A 23,385-nucleotide genomic window follows, 5' to 3' on the forward strand; every position below is an offset into this window, starting at 1 on the left:
GACTCTCCCAAATGTGAGTCTGCAGGGCTAAACTGTGTTCCTGGGTTTGATCAGTGTTTATAAGCCAGAAAAATCAATCTGCAGCCTAAGGAACATCCCAGCTTCTCACTAAGCTATAAAGGAGACTGACTTAAAGAAGAAGTGGTGGGTTTCCACCCTGGGAGAAGAGCAAAGCTCTGCAGATACACCTGGAGGTGGAAGATGCCTGCATGGTTAAAGCAGGCAAAGAATGGGAAGAGACAGTAAAATCCCTTCCACACAGAGCCAGAATCGCTGCTTCCACCTGGGCAGGGACATGTCTGTTGGGATTGTTGGATTCTGTCACCAAGACAATTCCCTGCACACCTGGAGTCAGCTCTGCCCACGCTGGGTTCTGACACTCAAACAAACACAACCCCATCCCAGCGCTGCACAACCTGGTGGCACCTTTTTCACAACAATCACTGACATTGGTGCCATCTCCTGACCCTCTGTCGGGGAATTGTGGATGATGTTTTATTAGCAGAAGTGTTGAAATGTTTAACAGAGCCAGGTATTTTCACGCTTCCCCCAATTTCTGGGATTCATGGCCTCCCCAAGAGGCTTCTGTGAATCCTTCATGCAACAACAATGGGAGACAAACCCCACGAGCCCAGAACAGCTCAGAAAACCCCAAGCTCAGCCACCCAAGAGCTTTTCCCCGAGCAGCTGAGCAGGAATTGCCATGGAACAGAGCGAGGGAACTGATCCCTTCACAGGCCATTACATAACCGAGATCGCAAACTCAATTTGTGCCGCTAATCCAATCTCCCGGCCGGGATATCATTCCACAGCGTTATTCCGTGTCAATTATTCGCTCTGAGCCAACTACTCTCCCCCAGCCCTGGCAGCAAGCAGCAGCAGGAGCCGGCAGGTCCGTGTGGAGCAGGGGCAGGGGGGCACTCACGCAGATCTCGTCGAACTTGCCGAAGTCCAGGGTGCCGTAGCGGTCGATGGGGGGCCGGATGTACTCGCAGTAGTCGCTGTTCTTCACCATCTCCAGCTGCCTCACGCAGCACACGTAGGCCAGGCGCGTCTGGATCTCGGCCATGTTCAGCACCTGCACACCAGACACACCAGCCATGAGGAACTGAGGACTATGGGCTGTGCTCCCAGCGGAGAACGAGCAGGTTATCACTGCGAGGCCTTCACACACCAGCACTGCCATCTGTCCCCGGGCAGCGTGGGCAGGCAGACAGTGAGTCTCCATTATCAACAGCACGGAGGGAATTGCCTTCAGAATTGCTGCAGTTCAAGGTTGAACTGAGTCTTTCATTCCAGGGTACGGGGGCAGCTCGAGAGGGAGATCTGTGCTGGGGTGAGAGGGGCACAGTGATGCTTCAAGGCAGAAATCAGTGATGCCCCAGCCCTAGAAGTACCCAAGGCCAGGTTGGATCAACCTGGTCTGGTGGAAGGTGTCCCTGCCCATGGCAGGGGGTGGAACAAAATGATCTTTAAGGTCCCTTCCAACCCAAACCATTCTGTGATTCCATGATTCTCTGACCCCTCCAGTGCCAGGGCAGAGGTTTATGGTTGAGGTGAACAGGGACGATCCAGTCCAATCCTCCTGCTCAGGCAGGAGCAGCTGGGGCAGGGTGTCCAAAACCATGTCCAGCTGAGTTTTGACTATCTCCAATTTCTCTGGTTGGCCAGTGTTTCGCCACTACCAGTAAGAAGTGTTTTCTGGTGTTCAGAAGGAATCCCATATTTCTATGGGTGCCATTTGGGCAGCTGGAATGTTTCACTGGGTTCTACTGAGAAGGGTCAGGGCCTTCCATTTTCCACCACCAAACACTCCCACTACACACTGGGAGCAGCAGGGTCACCTCTGCCAAGGCCCAGGGCACTGCACACCCACACCAGCTCCCACAGGGAGACCAAACCTTCTCAGGGAAGTGAGTTATCACAGAGGAAAACTTCAGATTGCAGAGCAGTACCCACAGTTTGCAGTATTTTCTCCAACTTTGGGAAGCACAAGCAAGTACTTTAGTTCTAGTTCCAACTGGGGAATGCAGTTGGGAGGGAAGAAGAGAAGACAGTATTCACTTGGGGGAAGCTGCTGAGCCAGGTAATTTAGGAAGTGCAGAATAAGGCACAGAGTTGGCCTAACCACATGCAACAAGAGACACATAATAATGATAAAATCATGCTCTGCAGCCCCACATTTATCAGCTGTACTTAATTACTGCCTACTGCTAAAATAAGCAGTTCAGAGACACACAGGATAGAAACACTGAAGTGGAGAAATTTACTACTTTTATCGATAAAATTAATAAATTCTCATTTTATCATAACTAATGCACCTCTAAGGACAGGGCTCTTTGCTCTAACAATTCTCCCAGCCCCTTCCCACACCACTGCCTTCCCTTTGGTGCCACTGCCCGGCTCTCCTCACCCACGAAGGAGAGCCCAAACCCAAAGAGATGACAGTCTGTCACCCTGAAGGAACAAGGGGAAGCTTCCACGGTACCTTGACTTTCTCAGCCAGCGGGTTCCACCTCTTCCAGAGCAGCCACCACCCGGACAGGCAGTCGCCGTAGTTGGTCAGGTCGGTCTCGTCGCGGCTGCCCACGTCGATGGCGATCACCACCTTGGCCCCCATGGACCTGGCGACGTCGGCTGGGGGCACAGGGGGGGTCAGACACAGAGCTGTGCCCTCGTGTACATGGGTGTGTAGCTGGGTATGGCCATGGCTCCAGTACAGAACCTGAGGGGTGTCAGAGCCACCACTGCCAGCCCTGCGGCTGCTGAGGGCACTTGGGGTGTTCAGCTGGAGGAGAGGAGACTGAGGGGAGAGCTCATGGCAGTTCCAGCTTCCTGGGGAGGGGCAGAGGAGGGGCAGGGACTGAGCTCTGCTCTGGGGGGACCAGGGACAGCACCCAGGGAATGGCTGGAGCTGTGCCAGGGCAGGGTCAGGTTGGATCTCAGGAAAAGGTTCTTCCCCCAGAGGGTGGTGGGCACTGCCCAGGCTCCTCAGGGCAGTGGGCACAGCCCCAAGGCTGCCAGAGCTCCAGGAGGGTTTGGATGATCCTCTGGGGCACAGGGTGTGACCCTTGGGGATGGGCCTTTGCAGGGCCAGGAGCTGGACTCAATGGTCCTTGTGGGTCCCTTCCCACTCAGTATATTCTGTCATATATATGTATATATGTATGTATGTAAATGGCACAAATATATAACCTGAGGAGGTGTCAGAGCCACTGCTGCCAGTCCTGCTGCTGCTCTTATATAAATATATCTAGATATATATGTATATGGCTTGAGTATATAACCTGATATTGCACCTACCACAAATATCTCTGAACAGCCTGAGATAGAAGTGGTGGAGTCCCCATCCCTGGGGGGATCTAAAAGACTTGTGGATGTGGCACTTGGGGACAAGGGTTAGTGGTGGCCTTGGCAGTGCTGGGGCAACAGCTGGACTCGATGATCTTGGAGGGCTTTTCCAACCTAAATGACTCTGTGCTTCCATATAAACGTGTTGGGCTCAATGATCTTGATGGGTCCCTTCCAACTCAACATATTCTGTGATTCTATGACTTGCAGCAACTCTGTTGAGACCATTCCTGCTCAGGGGGATTCCCAACCCACCCGCTCCTTTTTATGGGAGCGACCCCAGCATCCTGACCAGGCCCCTACATGACCTTAGGGTGAGTTCCCATTGCTGAACTGCTGCTGAAATCATTCACAGGGGATGTTCTGGCCTGGATTAGTGGCCCTGCTGTCACCAGAACCTGTGTGAAGCAGCAGCCAAATTGTACAGAGGGAGCAGGAGACAGGAGGTGGGACACACAGCATGAGTCCAGTTACACCACATTAAGGTATAATGGGAAAGAGCTCATTAAACCCTCACTAATTCTACCTCATTCTACTCATTCTCACGAGAACAAAAGACCTGGGGGAACTGCAGAGAGAGCAAGTGGCAGTGGCCTTACAGAGAGCAGGGCCAGGTCAGCCCTCAGAGAGAGGGTGACAAAGGGAGGGAGCAGCACAGGGACCTGCCAGCCAGGAGGGGCTGGGAGGATGCCAGTCTGAGAAAGGCTGTGGCATCCAAGAGAAAGGTTCACATTTCAAAGCGGGAGAGAAATGAGGCAACACTTCCTACTCCAAGGTCAGTAAAAAGACTAGTTGTAGTCACTGGATACGGGCGAGGATTTAGGGAAGTGCTGAGGGAGGGAAGAGAAGGACATGAACCTCACAGAATGAATTTATATTTCTTCCACACCCCCAGAGTCCAAGATAGTTGCAGTTTCCAGAATAGTTCTGCGTAGGAAAACTACAGCTTTGAAGAGCCAATTTAGATGCTTTATTTAGACACTTCTTTAAACCTGATCTGTTCTGCAACTTGGATTTATATTCCTGGGCTCGTTCAGTCTGTTGTGTGCTTTCCCCCAGTGTCACCTGGGTGTTTGCTCTTTGCCCTCTCCAGCTGTGGAGGTGGAAAAGCTGCTTTGGTTTGCAGTTCACACCTCTGCTTACAGACACAAACAGAATGGCAGATGCTGATTTGGGGGATCTACTTTGTGTCATTTCCACTTCTGTTTTTTCAGGCAAATATAGCCCTGATGGAAAAATATAGCCTGGGTTTGTCTGGGAGTCTCTGACTGAGATTCCTCCCCCTTTATCTGTGCACAGGCACAGTCACAAACTGCAGTGACACCACGTAGCTCTGCTGCCTTGGCCACCTTTCTGAGCCACCCACCCCTCAGTGCTGCCTGACTGTGATGACAACCTGACACAAAACACATCCCAAACACACACCAGGGGATTCACACCCTGGGATCCTTTTTGGGTTCAGGCCTCAGAACGCCCCACACTCCACATCCCTCCTGTGATCACCCCGTGATTCCCCCACTGCCACGTGCTCTGGGTGACACCTGAACAACAATGCTGCTGCTTTCTCAGGATTATTTCTTAATTAACTGATATTTTTTGAAGAGAAACTCCAAGATAGGCTGTGTGTTTGTGGTTTGATTCTCTTCTTTCAGCAAGCACAAAAATAATTCAAAATGAGCTGGGAATTGTCTGTTCAGAATATGGCTGCTAGGAAATACTTCAGAACAAAAAGTGTTAATAAAGCCATAATAAAGGAAACACCCAGGAAACTGAGAACAAGGACTGCAGGTTATGGAGCATGAGGTTAAAGGTCTGTGAGATTTCTCCATATTTGGGGGTCTCAAACCACCACATTTCCTTTTGGGGGGAAAATATGGAGGAAAAAAGGGTCCAAGGTTTGCAAGCTGTTTGATGGGCTGTCCTGGGAACTTGTTCCCAGCTGAGCTGTGCTCCTACCTGGAAGGTTGTTGATGTAGCCTCCATCCATGAGGAGATGGCCATCCTTGGGGTCACACAGGGGGGGCATGTACCCCGAGAGGGACATGCTGGCACGGACATACCTCCACAGGGAGCCTGCAGGATGGGAGGGAGGGGTGGAACCAGCATTAATGACGAGTTACTGCCACAGTGGGGGGAGGCTTGTGCACTCATTAAAATAATCAGGAGGCAGAGGCTTCCCTCAGAACACTGCGAGGAACTTATTAAAGCAGTTTATTATTTTCTATACCAAAATCCTGGCTAGGAAAAAACCAAGATTATGCAAACACACTATCAGGTAAAAGCCCCAGAACCCAGAGTTTCAAGCCCATGCCTCATATTTACTGCCTTCAAGGAGATCTCAGCATATGCCTGACTGCAGGAATCATCTTCAGGGCTTTGTGGGGCTGAGGCTGATAAGGGAAGGGAAAGGCTCCTCCTGGGGACAGGGGGACACACAGAACAAGTGCAGCTAAAGCCATTAAGTTCTACAGAGATCCACAGACTTTTAGCAGGACCTGAACATGAAAAATACATGCTGTAAAAGCCCAAAAATTCTCTCTTCCCTCCTCTGTAACAAGCAAATGTTTTCACTTGTGAAACCACTGCAAGTGCTTGGTGGGGATCACATCTCCTCTTGGACCACTTCTGTCAGTGCTGTAAGGAACTAAGTTATCATCCTTTAAGCTGGTAGAACAAAGTTTAATCAAGCAGAAATGGATTGGATCTGTTTCCTCTAAAACATTCTACTTTAAGGCTCTTAAACATTGATTCTTCTCTTAACATTTGCATCAGCTCAATTGGGAAGACACTGCATTTCCAAGGGGCCTTGTCTGAGAAGTGAATCTTTAAAATATCAAGAGTAAGTGAGCCTTGCAGTGTTGGCTCAGTGCTCAGTAATTAACTGCCTGGTGCTTCAAACAGCAACTCTTCCCAGCAAACTGGGAACTGATTTTTTCTTTTTCAAACAGATCACAGTTCTGTTTCTAATTATAACCCCAGCACTCCTACTGTTAGCACAGGTTAACACTGCCAGATTTGGGGTTTAGTACGAATAGTTTGAGTTGAGTTGGAAGTTCCACCTAAGAAAAATGCTGACTTTTTGTGTTACACCTCACAGACCAAACCAAGATGGGAAATGACAGCAGCTGGCAACTTAATTCCTCTCCCTTCAGTGAATTCTGAAGATGACCATAAAGATTCTCCAGCTGATTTCTCTCCTTATATTAAACTTCCACAGGGACAAGCAGCTGGATGGAGTGACTTTCTTGACCTCAATTTGCTTAACCTGCTGTGGAATGGGAATACAAAGCCCCTAAAGGGAGTTAATCCTTTTTCTGCTTGTTTTAGCTGCCCTGGTTGCCCCTGATCAAAGCCCCATGTCCTTCAGGGGCTTCCTGCTCCTGAACAGCAGGAGTGGACAGTCCTACCCCAGCCAGCTCCAAGGACAGAACATCAGAGATGTGGCAGCAAAGGCTTCAGCTTCCCAAGGGAATATCTGGGGCACCTGGAGGGCTGTGCTGCCTTCAGTGAGTCTGAGTCACTGCCCTGTCACCCCAAATAGACAAAAGCCAAAGCCAGTGTCCCACAGGGATGTCACCAGGTCAGCAGCTCAGATATTTCTCCCTGCTCACTCACTGAAGTACATCAGTTTTCCTCCAGAGAAATAAGGACTGGCCACAAATGAGAACCCAGCCCACCCAGTCTCTGCTTCAGGCACAGAAATCTGTTCTTGGGGAAAGCAGCCTTTTTTTTTTTGTAATGTGGAATTTGAATCTTAAAAGGTTTTGATAGCATTAAGTCTGATTTGTGGCTAAAACACCTGCACTTCAAGGGATGATCTAAGGAAACAGAATGGTGCCAATGGGCCCATTTTCTCCCCAAACAGTGAATTCAGCATCTTGTTTAATGCCTTCCCCACAGCTCTCTTCCTTGTTACCTGTGTACAACCCCAGTTTGGTGCTCAGCAAATAACAGAGAAGGGAAAAACAAAAGGAAAGACAGATTTAAAGGTGAGGAAAATTCCAGGCATAAGGAGTGACCCTGAAGCCTCACATCACAATTTAAGACCTGGAGAGGGTCAGCTGCATACTCACCATCCCTGTGGACCCTCATGGCTGAGGCAGTGATGTCAGTGGTGATGGTGAAGTAAGGAATCCACAGATCCTGCAACAGAGGAGGTCCCAATTTTAGTAAATCTGAAACCTCACACTTACCTACCCCCCCTGCCTGACACAAACCAAAGCAACAACCTCTGGATCTTACCAGACAGAGCTGCAAACACCTGCATGGATGGAGGAACACCCCTCAGCCCTGTGTCTGAGTTCACACATTTGTTTCTTATGCAGACATTTCATTCAGAACCAAGGCAGATAAAAATCCTTATTTCCCTTTTTTTTTTTTTTAGTAGAAGAAGCCCTTGTTCCAGCAGACTGTCCAGCACAGAGAGGCCTCCTCACTCAAACCAGAGGTCACCTTCTGTGTGATATCTTTATTTTCCTCTCAGGAAGGGTGGGGGTTTGATGGCCCCACTCTCATCCAAAGGGATCCCGAGGCTGTTTGGTGCTGGAGGACAAGGTGAAGGGAAGACTCACCTTTTAGATGTTTGGTTCTTATCTAGGTCACAACACCTGCTGCTTTTGGCCTCCCCTGGGGACATGGCACTAAGCAAGAGAGATCTTTGACCTCACCAGTGTGGCCCCTGCATTGCAACCAACTGGTTCCACTCAGGGGATGTTTGTCCCCCATTCCCAGCAAGTCTCCCATGATCATGTTCTCCGGGGATCAGTGTGCAAATATTGACTTCCCCAACCCCAACCAAGGCAGCATCTTCCCTGCCTTGGTCCCTGAGACTCCACAGCCCAAGGCAAAGAGGGAAGAACATGATTTATGGCCTCGTGGCTGAGCAATTTGTACCTCCTGGTGATGGGGCCAGGGGCCATTTGAGCGGGAAACGTAGACCCAAAGCTGGCAACACCAACCTTTGGAGCATGAGCTGCAGGAACAAAGGATCCTGCAAGGCACATCTCCAAGAAGATCCCAGAAGTTGAATGAGACCCTGTAGGGTAACACAGCAGAGGAGTGTGGAACAGAAGAAGGAGGGTGAGATACAAAAAGAATGGCCAAGCCAAGTAAGTGCTTTGTGTAAGTTTATTCAGCAAGAGCAGATCAAAGCAGCCAGCCCTGCTCCTGGCAGGGGAAGGTCTCCTTCTTTCAGCCATGTCTGCACTCACATCCTGGAAAAAGCAAATAGAATGGTGACCTGCCCCCTGCCCAGGGGTTTGCTGGAGGGAGGGCAGTGTTGGAAAGTCTCCATGGTGTCTGGTGAAACGGTAGCTGGGAAGGGGAAGGAGCAGGACTTGTCTGAGTAAACTGAGCTTATCCCAGAGAACAGCTGATGCTGCTCTGTCAATCAGCAAAGCTGAAACAACACTGAAGAGGAAAATCTGCCTTCCCAGCTGGCCTTTGTTGCTGGGACACAGTGTCTGGGCCTTCTGTAGCACAGCCTTGACGGGTCTTAAACTCCAGTTAACTGGGTTTGGACTCCAGTGCCAGTAGGAGCTGGAAGCCCTCCCTCACTGGTCAGGCTGTAACTCCTGCTGTGAGTTTCTGTGCTGTTCAATCTGAAATTCTGCACTGCCATGAAACAGGTTTATTTCTAGAGAGTTTAATCTCTTCAGCAGCTCTGCAAAGATGGTGGGGCTGGGGAGGACTCACAGATGCTGCACCAGCATCACAACCCAGCTGGTGTAAATGCCAGAGGAAGGAGGATGAATAAAGTGTGACTATGGGAGTATTAGGGTGCCTCTCCATGCTGAAGATATTCTGGTAATTGCAGATCCCAGTGTATCAACCATGTTTTAAGTAAAAAGAGGGGAATGGGGAAAGAAGCCTCTCTGACACGTCCTTTCAAACACCTGCCCAGAGGAAATGAACCCAAGCCCTGCCAGCAGGAATAAAGATTGCATTGCTCAGGGATCCTTCCACTGGTCTGAAACAGGACTTAATAAAACCTTGTCTGGTTCCTCACACATTAACCTCCAGCTTACAACAGCATTTTGGCACGAGGATAAAAATTCTGGCATGGCAAGTAAAAATTCCAGAGCCTGGTGTTCTCCCAAAAAGGATGGATGGTTTCAGAGGAAAATAACTGTATTTCTTGAGAAATTTCCTTCAAGCACCTTATCCTTGGTTTCTGTATCCCAGTGCCCTGTCCTGGGTTTCCATGTCCCCTCGGAAGGAGGGCAGAGCCTGATCCCTGCTCGGGGAGCACCCCTGGCTGGCAGCTGCTGCAGCAGTGATGGGGTTGGTGTCACCAGGGCTCCCCCACAAGCAGCACTGCTGGGAATTCAGAGACACCCACATTGCAAGGAAGGGTTGGCAAATTCGGGAGAAAATGGAAACCTCCCTTTCAGTGTCAGAAATAACAGCTCGACGTCAGCGCTTCTGCTCCTGGCTCTGATGGAAGGGGGAGGAGACACGTGTGTGTCACCTCACAGCCATGGGCAGCAAAGAGCAGGATCCAGCCCAGTGCTTCTTAATTTGAAGCTTTTACAGAGGGAGGGTCAGTACCCACCCAGCCCCTCGGGGAGGAAGTTCCCAGGTGCTGCTACAATCCCTGTGGATCCTCCCGGGAAGGAGCAGTTGTGGATAAGCCTCCAAACACACCCTCTGCTTGTAAGGCTCTAATTAACTCTTACATTATTAATACCTATTTCCAGCTGGAAATCACTGCTACCCACCCAAACCCACTGCAACTCTTGAGAAAAGATGGATGTCTGCAGTTTGGATGCTTTAAATAGTGCTTTGACAAAACATTTGCTCAAGGCTTCATGTTTCCTAGTGCAGCTCCTGTGACTTCCTCAGTCACCCTTTACCCTTGGGCAGCTCCCAGTTCTTCTGCCCAGTGCCAGGACTGGTTATCCTGTGCTGATAGTGGGAATTGCAATGAAGGAATAACTGCCTTTTCCTGGCTGAGCTACACAACATTTGTCCTTATTTATCTGAGGGAAGTTCCCACACGAGGAAACCTCTGGCCATGAGGGGTTTTGCTGGTGATGCCCAGCACAGACTCACAGAGGTGATGCTGTTGGATGTCCCAGAACTGGTGTTCTCTTGGACAAAACCTTCCTGTGACTGCAAGGGTAGAACAGAACATGCAACTACAGGTGCTACAATTCCTAAGGAGGGAACCTGCTGCATCTTAAAAGGGAAGTACAATGAACTGACTGCTGGAATCCAAGCAGGGATAGATAGAAATGGCCTTGAGCTGTGCCAGGGAAGGTTTAGGTTGGGTAGTAGGAAAAACTTCTTCATGGAAAGGGTGGTCAGGCATTGGAACAGGCTGTGGTGGAATCATCATCCCTGGCAGTGTTCAAACACGTGCAGATGTGGCACTTGGGGATGTGGTTGAGTGGTGGCCTTGGCAGTGCAGGGGGAACAGTTGGACTCCATCTCAGAGGGCTTTTCCAACCTAAACAATTCCATGATTCCATAGAGCAGGGACACCTGAGCTCAGAGGAGATGTTCTTCCATGTTGTCCCTCTCTCCTCAATGCTCTGCTCAGCGTTATCCCCCAGCCCCACCCTGCCCTGCCCCACCCAAACTCACTCCAGGGGAACCCAGAGGGGAAGGGGAGCTCTGAGGGCTCTGCCTGAGGCCAGGAATCCACATCCCAACAAGTGCAGAGGAGCTGGACAGTCCCTGGACAATCACATGTTTTCCACCAGGCACTGCTGAACCAAAGATAGGAGCTGGAGCACTGCAGGAAGGGACCCACATGATTTTGGGTCTGCCCAAACAACACCACAAAAATAATCCCAGTCTCTGAAGGACTTATCACTCCCAAACCTGTTTGTTTCCAGCACCATCCCCTCTGCACAACAAACTGCTATTTTCAGCCATGTGATGATTAATCACTTACTTTCATACTTTCACTTCAGTAGGGAATGTTTTGGATTATTTTTAATAAATATATTTAAAGTCTGTACAGTGTTGATTTGCTACATAACCTTTCATCACAAGGATTCCAAACACAGGAATAATTCGGTTAAAATTGAAAATGAGGTAAGACTGCCAGGCTATCCAAACACTCCCTGAGCTGGGTGATCTAGGAAGACAAACATGGATAATGTGCTTCACAATCTGCTGCTGCTGAGGGACAAAGGACAGGTGGGGCTCCCAAGGTGGCTGTTGGCTCAGGTGGACCTGTCAACACCCAGCAACTGCAAAAAGGTCACCAAGTGCAAACCAGGACACAACACACTCTGCCACTGCTGCAGTTCTCAGCAGGCTGCTCAGAAAAACTCACTCCAGCTTCAAAAAGGAAATTTTAAAAAAGCCAAACCCAATGCTACCCAATTCAAGCCCTTCTCTGGTGTGCCCTGAAGGTCTCTGAAGACCTGATTTGCAGAAAAATAATGATGAACAGTCCAGTAATTCTCCTACAAGTGTCACAAGTGTCACTTGTGCTCTCAGACAATGGGATCCCTTTGTCAAACAGAAGTGGCTACAAATAATCTACAACTTGTGTTTCCTAAATCCACCAAAAAGAAAGAATAGGCTCCTTCCTATAGTCATGTGACATCACATTCACACTTCCACCATATTTTTAGCCATCCCATAGCCCCAGATTCCTTATTAGCATGGAAAAAAAGCTATTTCTGCTCCAACAGAACACAGTGACATCATTCCCTAAACATGAGGTGAATAAGCACCTACCTCTATCTGCTTATCTTTGAAGATGTTGTTGATGCTGTTGTTAAAAGCTGCTCCAGAAAACATAGAGGTTATTGGATAGGTCAGGTCTAAAATAGTCTTAAACACCGAGTTCATAACCTAAAAAATAAACAACAACAAAAAAAGGTATTTCAGAGGTAAATATAGGCCAGAATCCATATGAATGTGAGCATTAATGGCTGCAATTCCAGAGACATCATATTCCAGAGTTTAGAGCCGACATGCCAGAAGCATCACAAGTGTGAGTGCAGAAGGTGCAGAGGGGGCAGAAATACACCTGCAAAAGCCACAGCCAGGAGCATCTTGTGTGGTACAGAAATGGAAAACCAAAAGCAGCAGCAACCTCAGCAGCCAGTCTGCAACAAAGCTGGAAAAATGTGCATTGTGTTGCTTCCCTGGTGCCCCAAAATCAGCCCATCCACAAAGCAGCAGCTCAACCTCTGCACATGCACATGGATGGTGCAGCTTTATCCTTCATCATTTGTTAAACAACAAGAAGATATTATGAGTTATCTCCCTCTTCACCATCCTTTCTGCTGGTTCAGCAGTGTGGGAAGGAAACCATGAATCCACAGCAGAGGAATCCATCCCTTAGTCCATCTCCTCTCATTTGGGGTCACACCTCATTTTTCTCCCAGTCTGGAAGCTTTTCTCTGCCTCAGTGTTTAAACACCTAGAAAATTGTGTCTGGGCTTCCTTGGGACTGCAGCAATGTTCAGTCAGCCACGTGTCACAGAGCTTTGAACACTTTCCATGGCTCAGGGTTGATAATCTGCCATTCCACACTGAGTTATTTGGTTATGTATGTTATGGACTCAGCATTTGGATACTGCTACAATACCTCTGCACGAGCCAGAGAAACCAAACCCCATCAGGATTCTTAAGGCATTATAAAGCCCTTTTACAGCACACACCAGGCACTGTGTCTCTTTAAACACACATCTATTGGAATTAAGCTTTCATGGGGTTCTTTTTTCTCCATTTCAACAGCATTAATACACCTGTGCACTAACCTATTAGATAAAAGGATGAAAATCCCTGACCTTTATGGCATTATGACCATTGTATTTGTCTATAACCAGGGTATTGGTGTCAAATCCTAATAAATCCTAACAAAATTCGCTGCTTTATATATTGCATCACAGTTAAAATGTAATAGATGACAAAAAAACCCAATTAATCCCTTCCCAATTAAATTGGGTTTCACTGGGCGAAATATTTCTATTGGATGAAGTATCTTCTCTCTCTACATGTTCTCTATAATTTAACAAACAACTTCCCAGAGAGCAGGGAATCATAGCCAGGCACAGAACATGGAACAGCCTCAAACCTGCTGTTAAAGCAGCTGTGAGCAACATCTGGCCTTGGCTTCACTCTAACAGTGATTTAAAGAGCAGCAGGATTAGCTGCTTTTAAATATATATATGGGGGATCTGCCCAGAGAATACATGCCCAGGTATAAAAAAAAAAGATCCTTAAAAACAAGTATATGAACAGGAAATGTGGGAGAATGTAAAAGCCTGAGCACAAACCCAATTATGAACAGTCAGCTTCATTCACATCTTCATGTGGGGTTTGAAGGGGTGAGTACAGATGAGCTACCCACAGCTTCAGACTGAAATGGAATTACTTCTGCACTTAAAATAGGGCTTAGGTCTCTGACAGTAGTCACAATGATTAGATCAGGGGAAGAGGCATTTACAAAAAGCCCTTTATTTAATACTGAAGAAAAACCTCTCCCACTCAGCACCAACCACTTTCCTTGCAGCAAATGATATTTCTGATGCTGAGCCTCTACATTTCCCCTGCAACTAATGCCCACAGTGAGCCTGTCCATGAACAAAATACTTCTAATGAACAGTTATTCCTTAATATTCTCAGAGCTGGAAGATGCCCTTCCAGCTGATGCTGATGGCCAACAGCCTCCCTCAGCCTCCCAAGAATAGCTGCTCCCACCTCCTATTCCCAGATAAATCAAGTTTAAGGTCACCCTCTGGAAAGGCAGATGGAGCCTCCTGGTTCTTGCTCCACTTCCTACCAAGAGCTCAAGGGCCATGGGCAGGGGCACCTTCCACCAGCCCAGGTTGCTCCAAGCCCTGTCCAACCTGGCCTTGGACACTCCCAGGGATGGGGCAGCCACAGCTTCTCTGGGCAACCTGTGCCAGGGCCTCCCCACCCTCCCAGGGAAGAGTTTTTTCCTAATTTTTCATTAAATTCTCATAAATTTTTTTTCTACAGCTCTGCTGCAAGGTGAGCTTTCTTTTAAAACAGACCTTCAATCCTAAAAGCTTTTATTAAAGCAACCCTGGGGTTTAAAGCAGCTTCAGCAAGGAAGGGACAAGGTTCTGCTCACACAGCAGAAGGACAAGAGCAAACACACGGGATGAGGGACAAGAGGAATTTTCATCTCTGGCTGTTTTGGGTTTTGATAGTAAACTGTGGTGAACTGGTGTCAAACCCCAAGACAATCCTGGGATTTTTTTAGTGTTCCTGAGTCTATAAGAAAAAGTAAAGGTATGGGAAAACCTGTCTCAGGGCCAAAAATTTAAAACAGTTTAAAAAATTAAAAACAATTTAAAAAATTTCCAATATTTTTTTAAATTACTCCAGAGAGCATCCAGATTTTCCTTTAGTGCCTCCTCAGCGTTCCTGTATAAAGTTTTAATGATAAAAGCAAAGGAATTCACACAGAAAAACGTTAAAGACAAAATAAAAACATAACTCAGGGCAACGGTTTCAGGTAAACAGCACTACAGGGATAGATTTATCCTGAAGGCAGGAATTACAGATCATGGGAGTTCAGATTTAAAGGCAAACTATTAAGAAACCTAAGAGTTTAATAAAATTAGAATGAATCCAAGACACCATAGGCACCTCTGAGGCAGGTAAAGGTGAGAAATGGGTGAGGAGGTAGGGGTATGTTTAAATCAGATTTAGCCATTCTGTTAAATAGGGTTAATATTCATTAGCATCTCATCTGCATGATCATTAGTGATGTGATCACTGCAGGGTCAGACTAGGATGGTTTGGGGCCTCAGCTGGGCACTTCAAAGCAACAGGCACGTTGGGATTTTGCAGGCAGCCTTTTACCTGAATTTCCCAAATTCCAACTCTGAATTAGGGTTAACTTCAACACCCCAAATAAAGCAACTTAAATGGTAAATATGAACCAGACCACTACATAAAAGAAGATTTTTCTTATAGCTCTTAATATTAAAAAAAAATAAAATTAAGATTTAACAAAACACACCCAGCACTTTTTGTCTTCTGTGGTTAATCCTCTGAAATGCAGAATTCCCTGTGCAGAGGGAGCACTCCAGCTGGCTGAGCCAAGGGAAAAGCAATCTGCCCTGCTCTAATTGCTGGCTGGAGAGCAGCCTGGGGAATCAAACTTCCCAACTGCTCCATGAGGTTTTAAAGACGCAATTCCCAAGTCCCAGAGCTCTGCTGTGCCCCCTGGCAGGGGGACACTGTCCCTGAGCCCCAGCACCCAGGGCAGGGGCTCTGCAGCTCAGGGACACCCAAGGCAGGTTCTCTGCAGCTCATCAACCCCAGTGAAGGGACAATATGTGCCTGTTAATTAACACACGACCTGTAACGAACCTCTCAGTTATTCTGGATTCACCGGGTGTGTTAAAGCTGCTTTAGCCCCTGTTCCCTCCTGCTGTGCCTGACCCAGTGCTGAACAGCCCCCAACACTCCTTCCCCCAGGGACTGGCACCAGTTCCCAGCTGATCTGTGCTCAGGAGGTGCCTTTCCCACACCATCCTGCCCGTTCCTTGTGCCCATCCAGCCTGGCACCGTTCCCCTGCTCAGCTCAGCTCCTGGGTTTGTTTGCAGGGCCCAGAGCTGCTGTTGTACGTAAATTCTGGCACGGGAACCAAATCAGAGTGTGGGATGAGAAGTGATTTACGAAACACTGCCCCTCCTAATGATCCTCCTCAGCAAAAAGACCATTTGTGGGCATCCCACCCTCCCCAGCAGCCCTGCTCCTGAGCCCCACGCTGCTCCTCCACCTTCCCAATCCATCCCCACCCTGCACCAGGTCCCACAGGGGCTGTGGGTGTGGGCATCACCCAGGATGGCAGAGAACAGCTTGTTCCTCAAAACAACAGATGGAGGGAGCTGGGGGGGCTCAGCCTGGAGAAAAGGAGGCTCAGGGGGGACCTTCTGGCTCTGCAACTCCCTGACAGGAGGGGGGAGCCGGGGGGGTCGGGCTCTGCTCCCAGGGAACAAGGGACAGGAGGAGAGGGAATGGCCTCCAGCTGTGCCAGGGGAGGGTCAGGTTGAACATCAGGGAAAGTTTCTTCACAGAAAGGGTTGTCCAGGCCTGGCACAGCTGCCCAGGTGGAGTCCCCATCCCTGGAGGTGGCACTTGGGGGCAGGGTTGAGTGGTGGCCTTGGCAGTGGTGGGTGGACTTAATGATCTTAAAGGTCCTTTCCAATGGTTCTGTGATTCCATGAGGAGTATCAGCATCCAGTCTAACAGCAGACTGATCTGACCCAGCTGAGGCTGCTGGTTCTGCCCCCCATGCCCTGGGCCAGCCCAGCTGCCTCTGCAGCAGCTCACGGAGCTGGATGGGCAGTACCACGAAAAACCCCCAAAAGGACTAATTTCTGGCCAGAGCAGCTCGTTAAACCACAATATCTCCCAATGGGCAAATACTAGAGCAATGTCAGAGGCAGAACCTCAGGGCTGCTGCCTCAGATCCCCCACGTTTATTGGAGCTGTTGGTGGCCCCACAGACAGTGGCAGACATCAGACAGCCCATCATCCCACCCAGCCACCCCTCCTTCCCATCATGGAAAGCCTTTTAGCTTTCTATAACCATAGAAACCATACTCCTATAACCACATTCCCTTCCACAGTAGAATATTCCACTCTGTGAAATATTTATACTTTGAAATATTAATTCTCCAATTAAAAAACCCAACAATCTGCAAACATGAAAGCTTTGGCTTGTTTGCTTTGCTGGTTAAATTGAGGTACAGAAGATACACAGAAGCAATAAATAGTAACTAGTCTGACTTGGAATTTTCATATCCCTCTGTATTTTGAAAAAAGAGTCATTTATTTCTTTGCTGCTTCATTTGGTCCCATTAAAAACACCCCTTCTCCCAGCCCCAAGTGTACAACTAGAGATATGCCAATTTCCAAAAATACCAAACCTAGAAGTAACTGCAGGACAAACCCAGCGTTTAGTTTGATGGATTTAAAAGATAAATAAAAAAAGATCAGCGTTAACTAATCGATCCCAATGAAGACATTTCCAAACTGCCCCCAGGCTGAAAAAGCCAGGCTGCAAGAACCTGCACAAAGAGCTCTCAGCAATAACCTTCACCAGCACGAGCTGACAGCTCCAGAGGAGCAGGATCAGCAGGTTCTGGAGCAGGGAATGCTCAAGCCTTCCTGTATAATGTTGGCTGAACAAAGGAGCTCCCAGAGCATCTCCTGCACAGCCACCACCTCCCACAGTGGTCCTGCTCTGGAGAACAGCGGGAATGGTCCTGCAGCTTTGGCACACTGGGAATTTGGGGGTTATCTGATGGGTTTGTCACCTCTCCCACACTCAGTCCCTTTGGGTGGATCTCCCAAGAACCCCCAACAAACTCCCTGCTGTTCCCCACAGTGCTGGGGCTCAGGGAAAGGAGCCCCTTTCCTTGCTCAGTCCACAGCTGCTGCAACACAAGAGACAATAACTCAGAACAGCCACTGATAAAAAGATTTACAGTCCCCCAAACCACTCTGAACATTCACTGTGATCTTGGAGAGAGGGTTTCATGGCTCTTTAACTTACAGCCATTCTCTGGACAGTGCTGTTACCAGTGGGACGGGCCCCAAACAGAGCAGGCTTTGCTTTTGTCATTCTCAAAGCCTTGAACAATTTCTGGGTTGGATGTGGATCTATCAGAACACTCATGAAAGACCTCAGGAAAATCCATTCTTCATTAATAAGATGAAATGTTTGCTCTAACAGAGGTCATCAACCTCTCCTCCTACTACTTATTTGCAGATTTCAAGGTTCCAACACCTTAAACAGCCCAGGGCTGGGAAAAACTTGCCTTTTCCTTTGTGAAATGTTCTCTGAGCTTTGCAACTTGTGGTCAAAAGCTATCAACTGATTAAATGCCTTCATTTCATCCTTAACTATTCCTGGTCAAAGTGAGTGTGATTCCAGTTTAGGCTGGCAGGGTCCAGAGCTGCAGTGCTGGAAATGAAGCTGGCTTGGATGGGAGCACAGCCCTGGGAAACCCAGGAAACAGTTCTGACTCACCTCCTGCACAGGAGATCTGACAAGGTAATAAACAATCAGGGAGCACTCTGGAAAAGAGGAAAATTCCATGGCTGTAGCCTAGAGCTGGGAGAGAGGGCAGTGAGCCATGGGGTGCTGGGGCTGGAAAAACAGTGCAGGGAGGTAGCACCACACACTCATCCTGCTCAGGGGCTGCCCTGCTTACGTGGGAAATAGAGTGCAAGGTTAAAGGGGTGTCTGAAACAACTCAGAGCAGTTGGTTTTATGTGCTTAATCTTGAGCCTCCTCCAGCTTTGTGATTCCAGCAAACTGCTCTGGATCATAAACAGTTTATGTTTTGGGTGCTTCCCAACCCAGCCAGGCACAGGCAGTTCTTAAATAAAAAGCACAAAATCCACATTCTTCTTGCAAACAGTGGCAGGGAGGTGATCAGAGCCCCACAGTGCTCTGCCCACCAGGACAGCACAAACATGTCAGGGCCTCAATCTGCATTTAGTACCCCAGACTATCCAGCCTGCAAAGGAGGTTGGAAGCCAGAGAGGGGCCCTTTGCCAGGGACTGTAGTGGTAGGACAAGGAGTGATGGGCACAGCTTGAAAGAAGGGGAATTTAGGTTAGATGAAATTTTTTCCTGGGAGGGTGGGGAGGCCCTGGCACAGGTTGCCCAAAGAAGCTGTGGCTGCCCCATCCCTGGAAGTGTCCAAGGCCAGGTTGGACAGGGCTTGGAGCAACCTGGGCTAGTGGAAGGTGTCCCTGCCCATGGCAGGGGGTTGGAACAAGATGATCTTTAAGGTCCATTCCAACCCCTTAACATTCTATGATTTTATGATCTTACCAGGATACAGTACACTCCATCTCAAAGCCATGGCAGGTTAGAAGACACGTGGGAGAGGTAAACACTGTCCATGTGCCAACAACAGGCTCCTATTTCCCCCTAAAACCCAAGATCTGAGATGACCCAGAGCTTAATCTCACTTACAAAATTCCCTGGGTCGCTTCATTTTCAACAGAAAACCTACAGGAAAATGTGGGTTTGATGTGAAAATACAAACTTGTAACCAGCAAATCTCAGAAGTAACACCCACCTTCACCTAGTCTGAACCAGGTTCACCTGCTGCTAGTACAGTTTTTCTCCAACATCTTATCAATAAATAAAAACAAGGCCAGGTTGGACGGGGTTTGGAGCAACCTGGGCTAGTGAAAGGTGTCCCTGCCCATGGCAGGGGGTGGGAACAAGATGAGCTTTAAGGTCCCTTCCAACCCAAACCAGTCTGTGATTCCATGATAAATAAACTCACCCACTGAAGTCACCATTTAAAACAACCTTCCCAAACTTTGGGTTAACTATGAAAATAAGTTTTTGTTTGTATTAAATGTTGAAAGTTAAGAGTTTCTCCTGGCCCAGAGTCCTAGCAGTGTGAAGTGCAGGCAGGACCAGGAATGACACGTTTGTAGTTAGTTTAGAGAAGGATTACCTCTGTCCCTCAGTTCCACTGACAACTGACAGCATGTGAGAGAGAGAGAATCACACAAGAGAGAAACACATTTGTTGAGAGTCAGAAAGGAAACAGATTCCAGCACATAAAAAGAGAAGGTAAAACAAAAATAAACACAGGTGAACACCCTGAAACAACATCACTGTGCTGGCAGTGTGAGAGGGATCTGTGCCCAGCTGAGTGGGGCATTCAGCTCCTGCCCCCTCGGACAGGGAGCAGCTCTCCCAGGGTGCCAGGAAGGGCCCAATCTGTGGCACAGACACCAACATGCAGCTGGCTTCACCTTCCCTGGGTGCTGCCAAGGCCGTGCTGGGCTCTCCCTCCACCATTCCCGTGCTCACCATGGCCCACTGGCGGGCTTTGATCCTCATCTGGTTGTAGCTGCGCTCCTCGGCGTACAGGGCGCTCATGAAGGCGCCGATGGACGTCCCTCCAATCATGTCCACGGGGATTCCAGCTTCAATCAGTGCCCTGATAACACCCACCTGGGAGCAGCCCCTGTGCCAAGGGAGGAAAGGAAAAAGCCATTATCAGACAAGCAGGCACTGAAAGGATTGAAGACGTGAAGGGTTCTCCTAAGGAAGCAGAGCATGCGCCGGCTGAACCGCCAGTCTCTTCCCAAACGAGCCCCAGTGCCAGGAACAAACACTGTGAATGCAGGAATCTTCAAACAGACTCCTTGAGGATCTGAGGGAACACAACCACACAGCCTGGCTTGGGTATGAAAGGCAGTGAGATGAAGCAGCCAAGAAGGAAGCCAGGACAGGAGAGGGGAGAGGCAACGTGGCTTTGAGGGAGCAAAATCTACTGGGGTCCTTCCAAAGCAGCCAGGAGTGGCTGGATTTCAGAGCTCTTTCCACAAATTTCTTTTCCAGTGGCTCTTCTCAGAAACTCAGCCAGCCTGGGATCATGGGAGGGGGCACTGCACGGATTAATAACCAATTTGAAGATGAAAACAAAGAGCAAGAAGAGATGAACAGCCATGAGAGGGCAGAGGTTTAGTGTGCACACAGACCCAGGAGAGGGGCAAATGAGGAGGCAATGATTGAGGATGATACGAATTCCTTCAGGAGAGTAAATGTATTCCTTGATTTCAAAAAGTGCAGAAGCAACTTAGAGCAATGATGGAATCAAGTGATAAACAACAGATGACCCTCAGATGGGACAAGAGGAAAACAGAAGCAGCAATGCCCCTACAGCAACAAACCCTTATCCAGCTCTGCTCACACGGATTTGGGAACCACTGGGAATATTCTCTGGAAAACATTAACCTACTGTTCAGTGCAAATTCAAGTGGCAAATCAAAGTGACCAGAATACAACAGAAAACATAAGAACATACATCCAGGATGGACTGGCATTTGGAAAACAGCAAGCAAGCTCAGACTTCTCACCCAAATAGAAGGAGCAGAGCTAGAAAATGACAGAGAGAAGCACAAAAGATGACCAGAATATGGGAAGGACTTCACATAAGAACAAACTAAACTCAAATCACTGACTAGAGAGGACCCTGAGTGATGGGAGACATGCAGGGCCAGCAATGATATCACCAGGCAGAGATTTTAATGCAAAGGAAAGAATTCACAGACAGGTGTATGTAAAGCACAAATTGGGGAAACCACTGTTACCACATGCTGAAGAGGTCAAACCACAAATGGATTTAAATGTGGAAAGGATGAATCAAAGGTACAGGCTGTCAGTGGCTACTAAAGAAGACAAATGGGAGGTGCAGGCTGGCTTTCAGGAGGCTCAGAAGCTGCTAATTGCTGCAAATACTCGTTTCTGAAGCAATCACTGCTACCCCCCATCAGAAATGAGAGAGCAGAGGTGGAACGTTTGGTCTGATCCTATAAACACCTGATCAAATCTGATTTTCTATCCCCTAATGGGAGAAGGATCCCTGTCCATCCTACAGAAGCATTACAGAAACAGAGGAACTGGCACTGGAGGCCCATTGCCTTCAGAGCAGCCCAAAATTACAGCCTCTGCTTTCAAATGCTTCATCCAAAGAGCACAAAGCATTTGGATTAGTTCACCCCACCTGGATGGATGTTGTGCAGTCTAAGCCATACAGCAGTAAAAACCTTCCTTTTCCCGTTTTCATCCCATTTTTCTGTCCCTGGTTTGCTCTATTTCTGTCCTCCTTCCCCCCTTGCTGTTTACATCCTATAAACACTTGCTGACAGCTGCCAAGTCCACCATAGGTGTCATTTGGCCAAGTTATGCTGAACACATTCTTTCCATCCAAATAAATCCCCTCCAGCTGCTGAAATGCTCTGGGACAGGTTTGTGGTTATCCTGGTGTAAATGACTTCAATGACAGGCCTGAGCTGGTGTAATCCAAGAGCAGAAAACGGCTCATTTCCCTTCCATCTCCAAATTTTCCTTCCCCTCTTCTCCTACTGCTTTTTCTTATCGGATGCCCTGAGTTAACAGAATTATGTTTTCATCCTGCCATTGTTTTCAGGTTTCTCTTTTTGCACTCTGCTGCTCTTGCCTGGCAATTCCCGCTGCCTCAGCCCCGATGTTCCACCAAGGAACAGACCTCACCCCCCCAACCTGCTCCCTGGAGACAGCCCACATCATGTGGGGTTTTTAAGACATGTTAAATACCTTCAAGTATTTCCTACTTGGAGGACAATTTTAAACTGGCCAGGACCAGCTCCAGGTTGGATTCTCTCCCTTTAACTGGTTCTCCTAATTCACACGTCCATAAAATAAGAGGGATTTGATGTGGTCACTCTGGATTTGTTCCTGCTTTGCTGCATGATGCCTTTGAATGCATAACAAAAGATCATTATTACTTATATTGGCAAGCCAGCCCCTCCATGCTGTGCATCCACAGGGTCCCTGCCAATATCCAGCTACACGTGTGACAGCCACAGGTCTCCAGCAGACACATCGATCCCACAGCACCGACCTGCAGGATGGCCATCAAAGTACTTCTCTTGCTTGTAAAGGGACACCCTGTAAGCTGCCAGACTAAATCATGTTTCATTTATACACAATCACAAAGCTGATTCTCTTCCAGCTCCAGCACCCTGAGCAGGAGCATTTGTGAGGGAATGTATTTGTGCAAACTAAATCCTGAATCCCCCCATTTCTCCACGTACCACCTGGCCTCCTGAAAGATATAAATGAGTTCTTTTCCCCCTCCTTCCCTACAGCTTGAGGCCATCATTACCCCAGCAACATGAAAACTTCCCAACAACTCCTCACAGTTGGTTCTCTCTTGGCCACTTCTCCGCAGCTCCCAGCTCCACAAGCACGGGCAGGCTGCCAAGGGAGCCGTGTGCTGTGCCAGGGACACACATCCTGCTCCCTGCCAGCGAGCTGGAGCAGCCCAGGGAGCTGGGCTGGGCAGCTCTCAGGCTGCAACTGAAGAGGAAAACAAACTGAAGCCGGGAGCTAGATCTGTGTTAACAGCCAGAGTACCAGGGAAATAAAACCCAGGGATCGTGCACTCCTTGTAATACCAGGCCAGATTTCACAGGGGACTTGTCCTGGTTTAGGGCAACATGTGAAAGTACAAGTGTTGGGACAAAGGGAGGGAGATCCCTCGTGCCAGTGC

At 48.4% G+C, this 23,385-nt stretch overlaps 1 protein-coding gene across 2 annotated transcripts in view; it reads right to left on the reverse strand.

Moving 5' to 3' along the window:
• PNPLA7 (patatin like phospholipase domain containing 7) overlaps positions 1-23,385 on the reverse strand; it is a 131,858-nt gene that overhangs the window by 13,738 nt on the left and 94,735 nt on the right. For both annotated transcript variants that reach the window (XM_064677183.1, XM_064677182.1), the window contains exons 26-31: positions 20,157-20,313; positions 12,049-12,165; positions 7,425-7,494; positions 5,308-5,424; positions 2,489-2,637; positions 926-1,078 (exon numbers count right to left, since the gene is read on the reverse strand). In XM_064677183.1, the coding sequence (XP_064533253.1) occupies positions 926-1,078; positions 2,489-2,637; positions 5,308-5,424; positions 7,425-7,494; positions 12,049-12,165; positions 20,157-20,313 (763 nt within the window). The remainder of the gene's footprint in view (positions 1-925; positions 1,079-2,488; positions 2,638-5,307; positions 5,425-7,424; positions 7,495-12,048; positions 12,166-20,156; positions 20,314-23,385) is intronic.

The sequence above is a fragment of the Pseudopipra pipra genome, chromosome 20 (genome assembly GCF_036250125.1).
Source record: "Pseudopipra pipra isolate bDixPip1 chromosome 20, bDixPip1.hap1, whole genome shotgun sequence".
Lineage (NCBI taxonomy): Eukaryota > Metazoa > Chordata > Aves > Passeriformes > Pipridae > Pseudopipra > Pseudopipra pipra.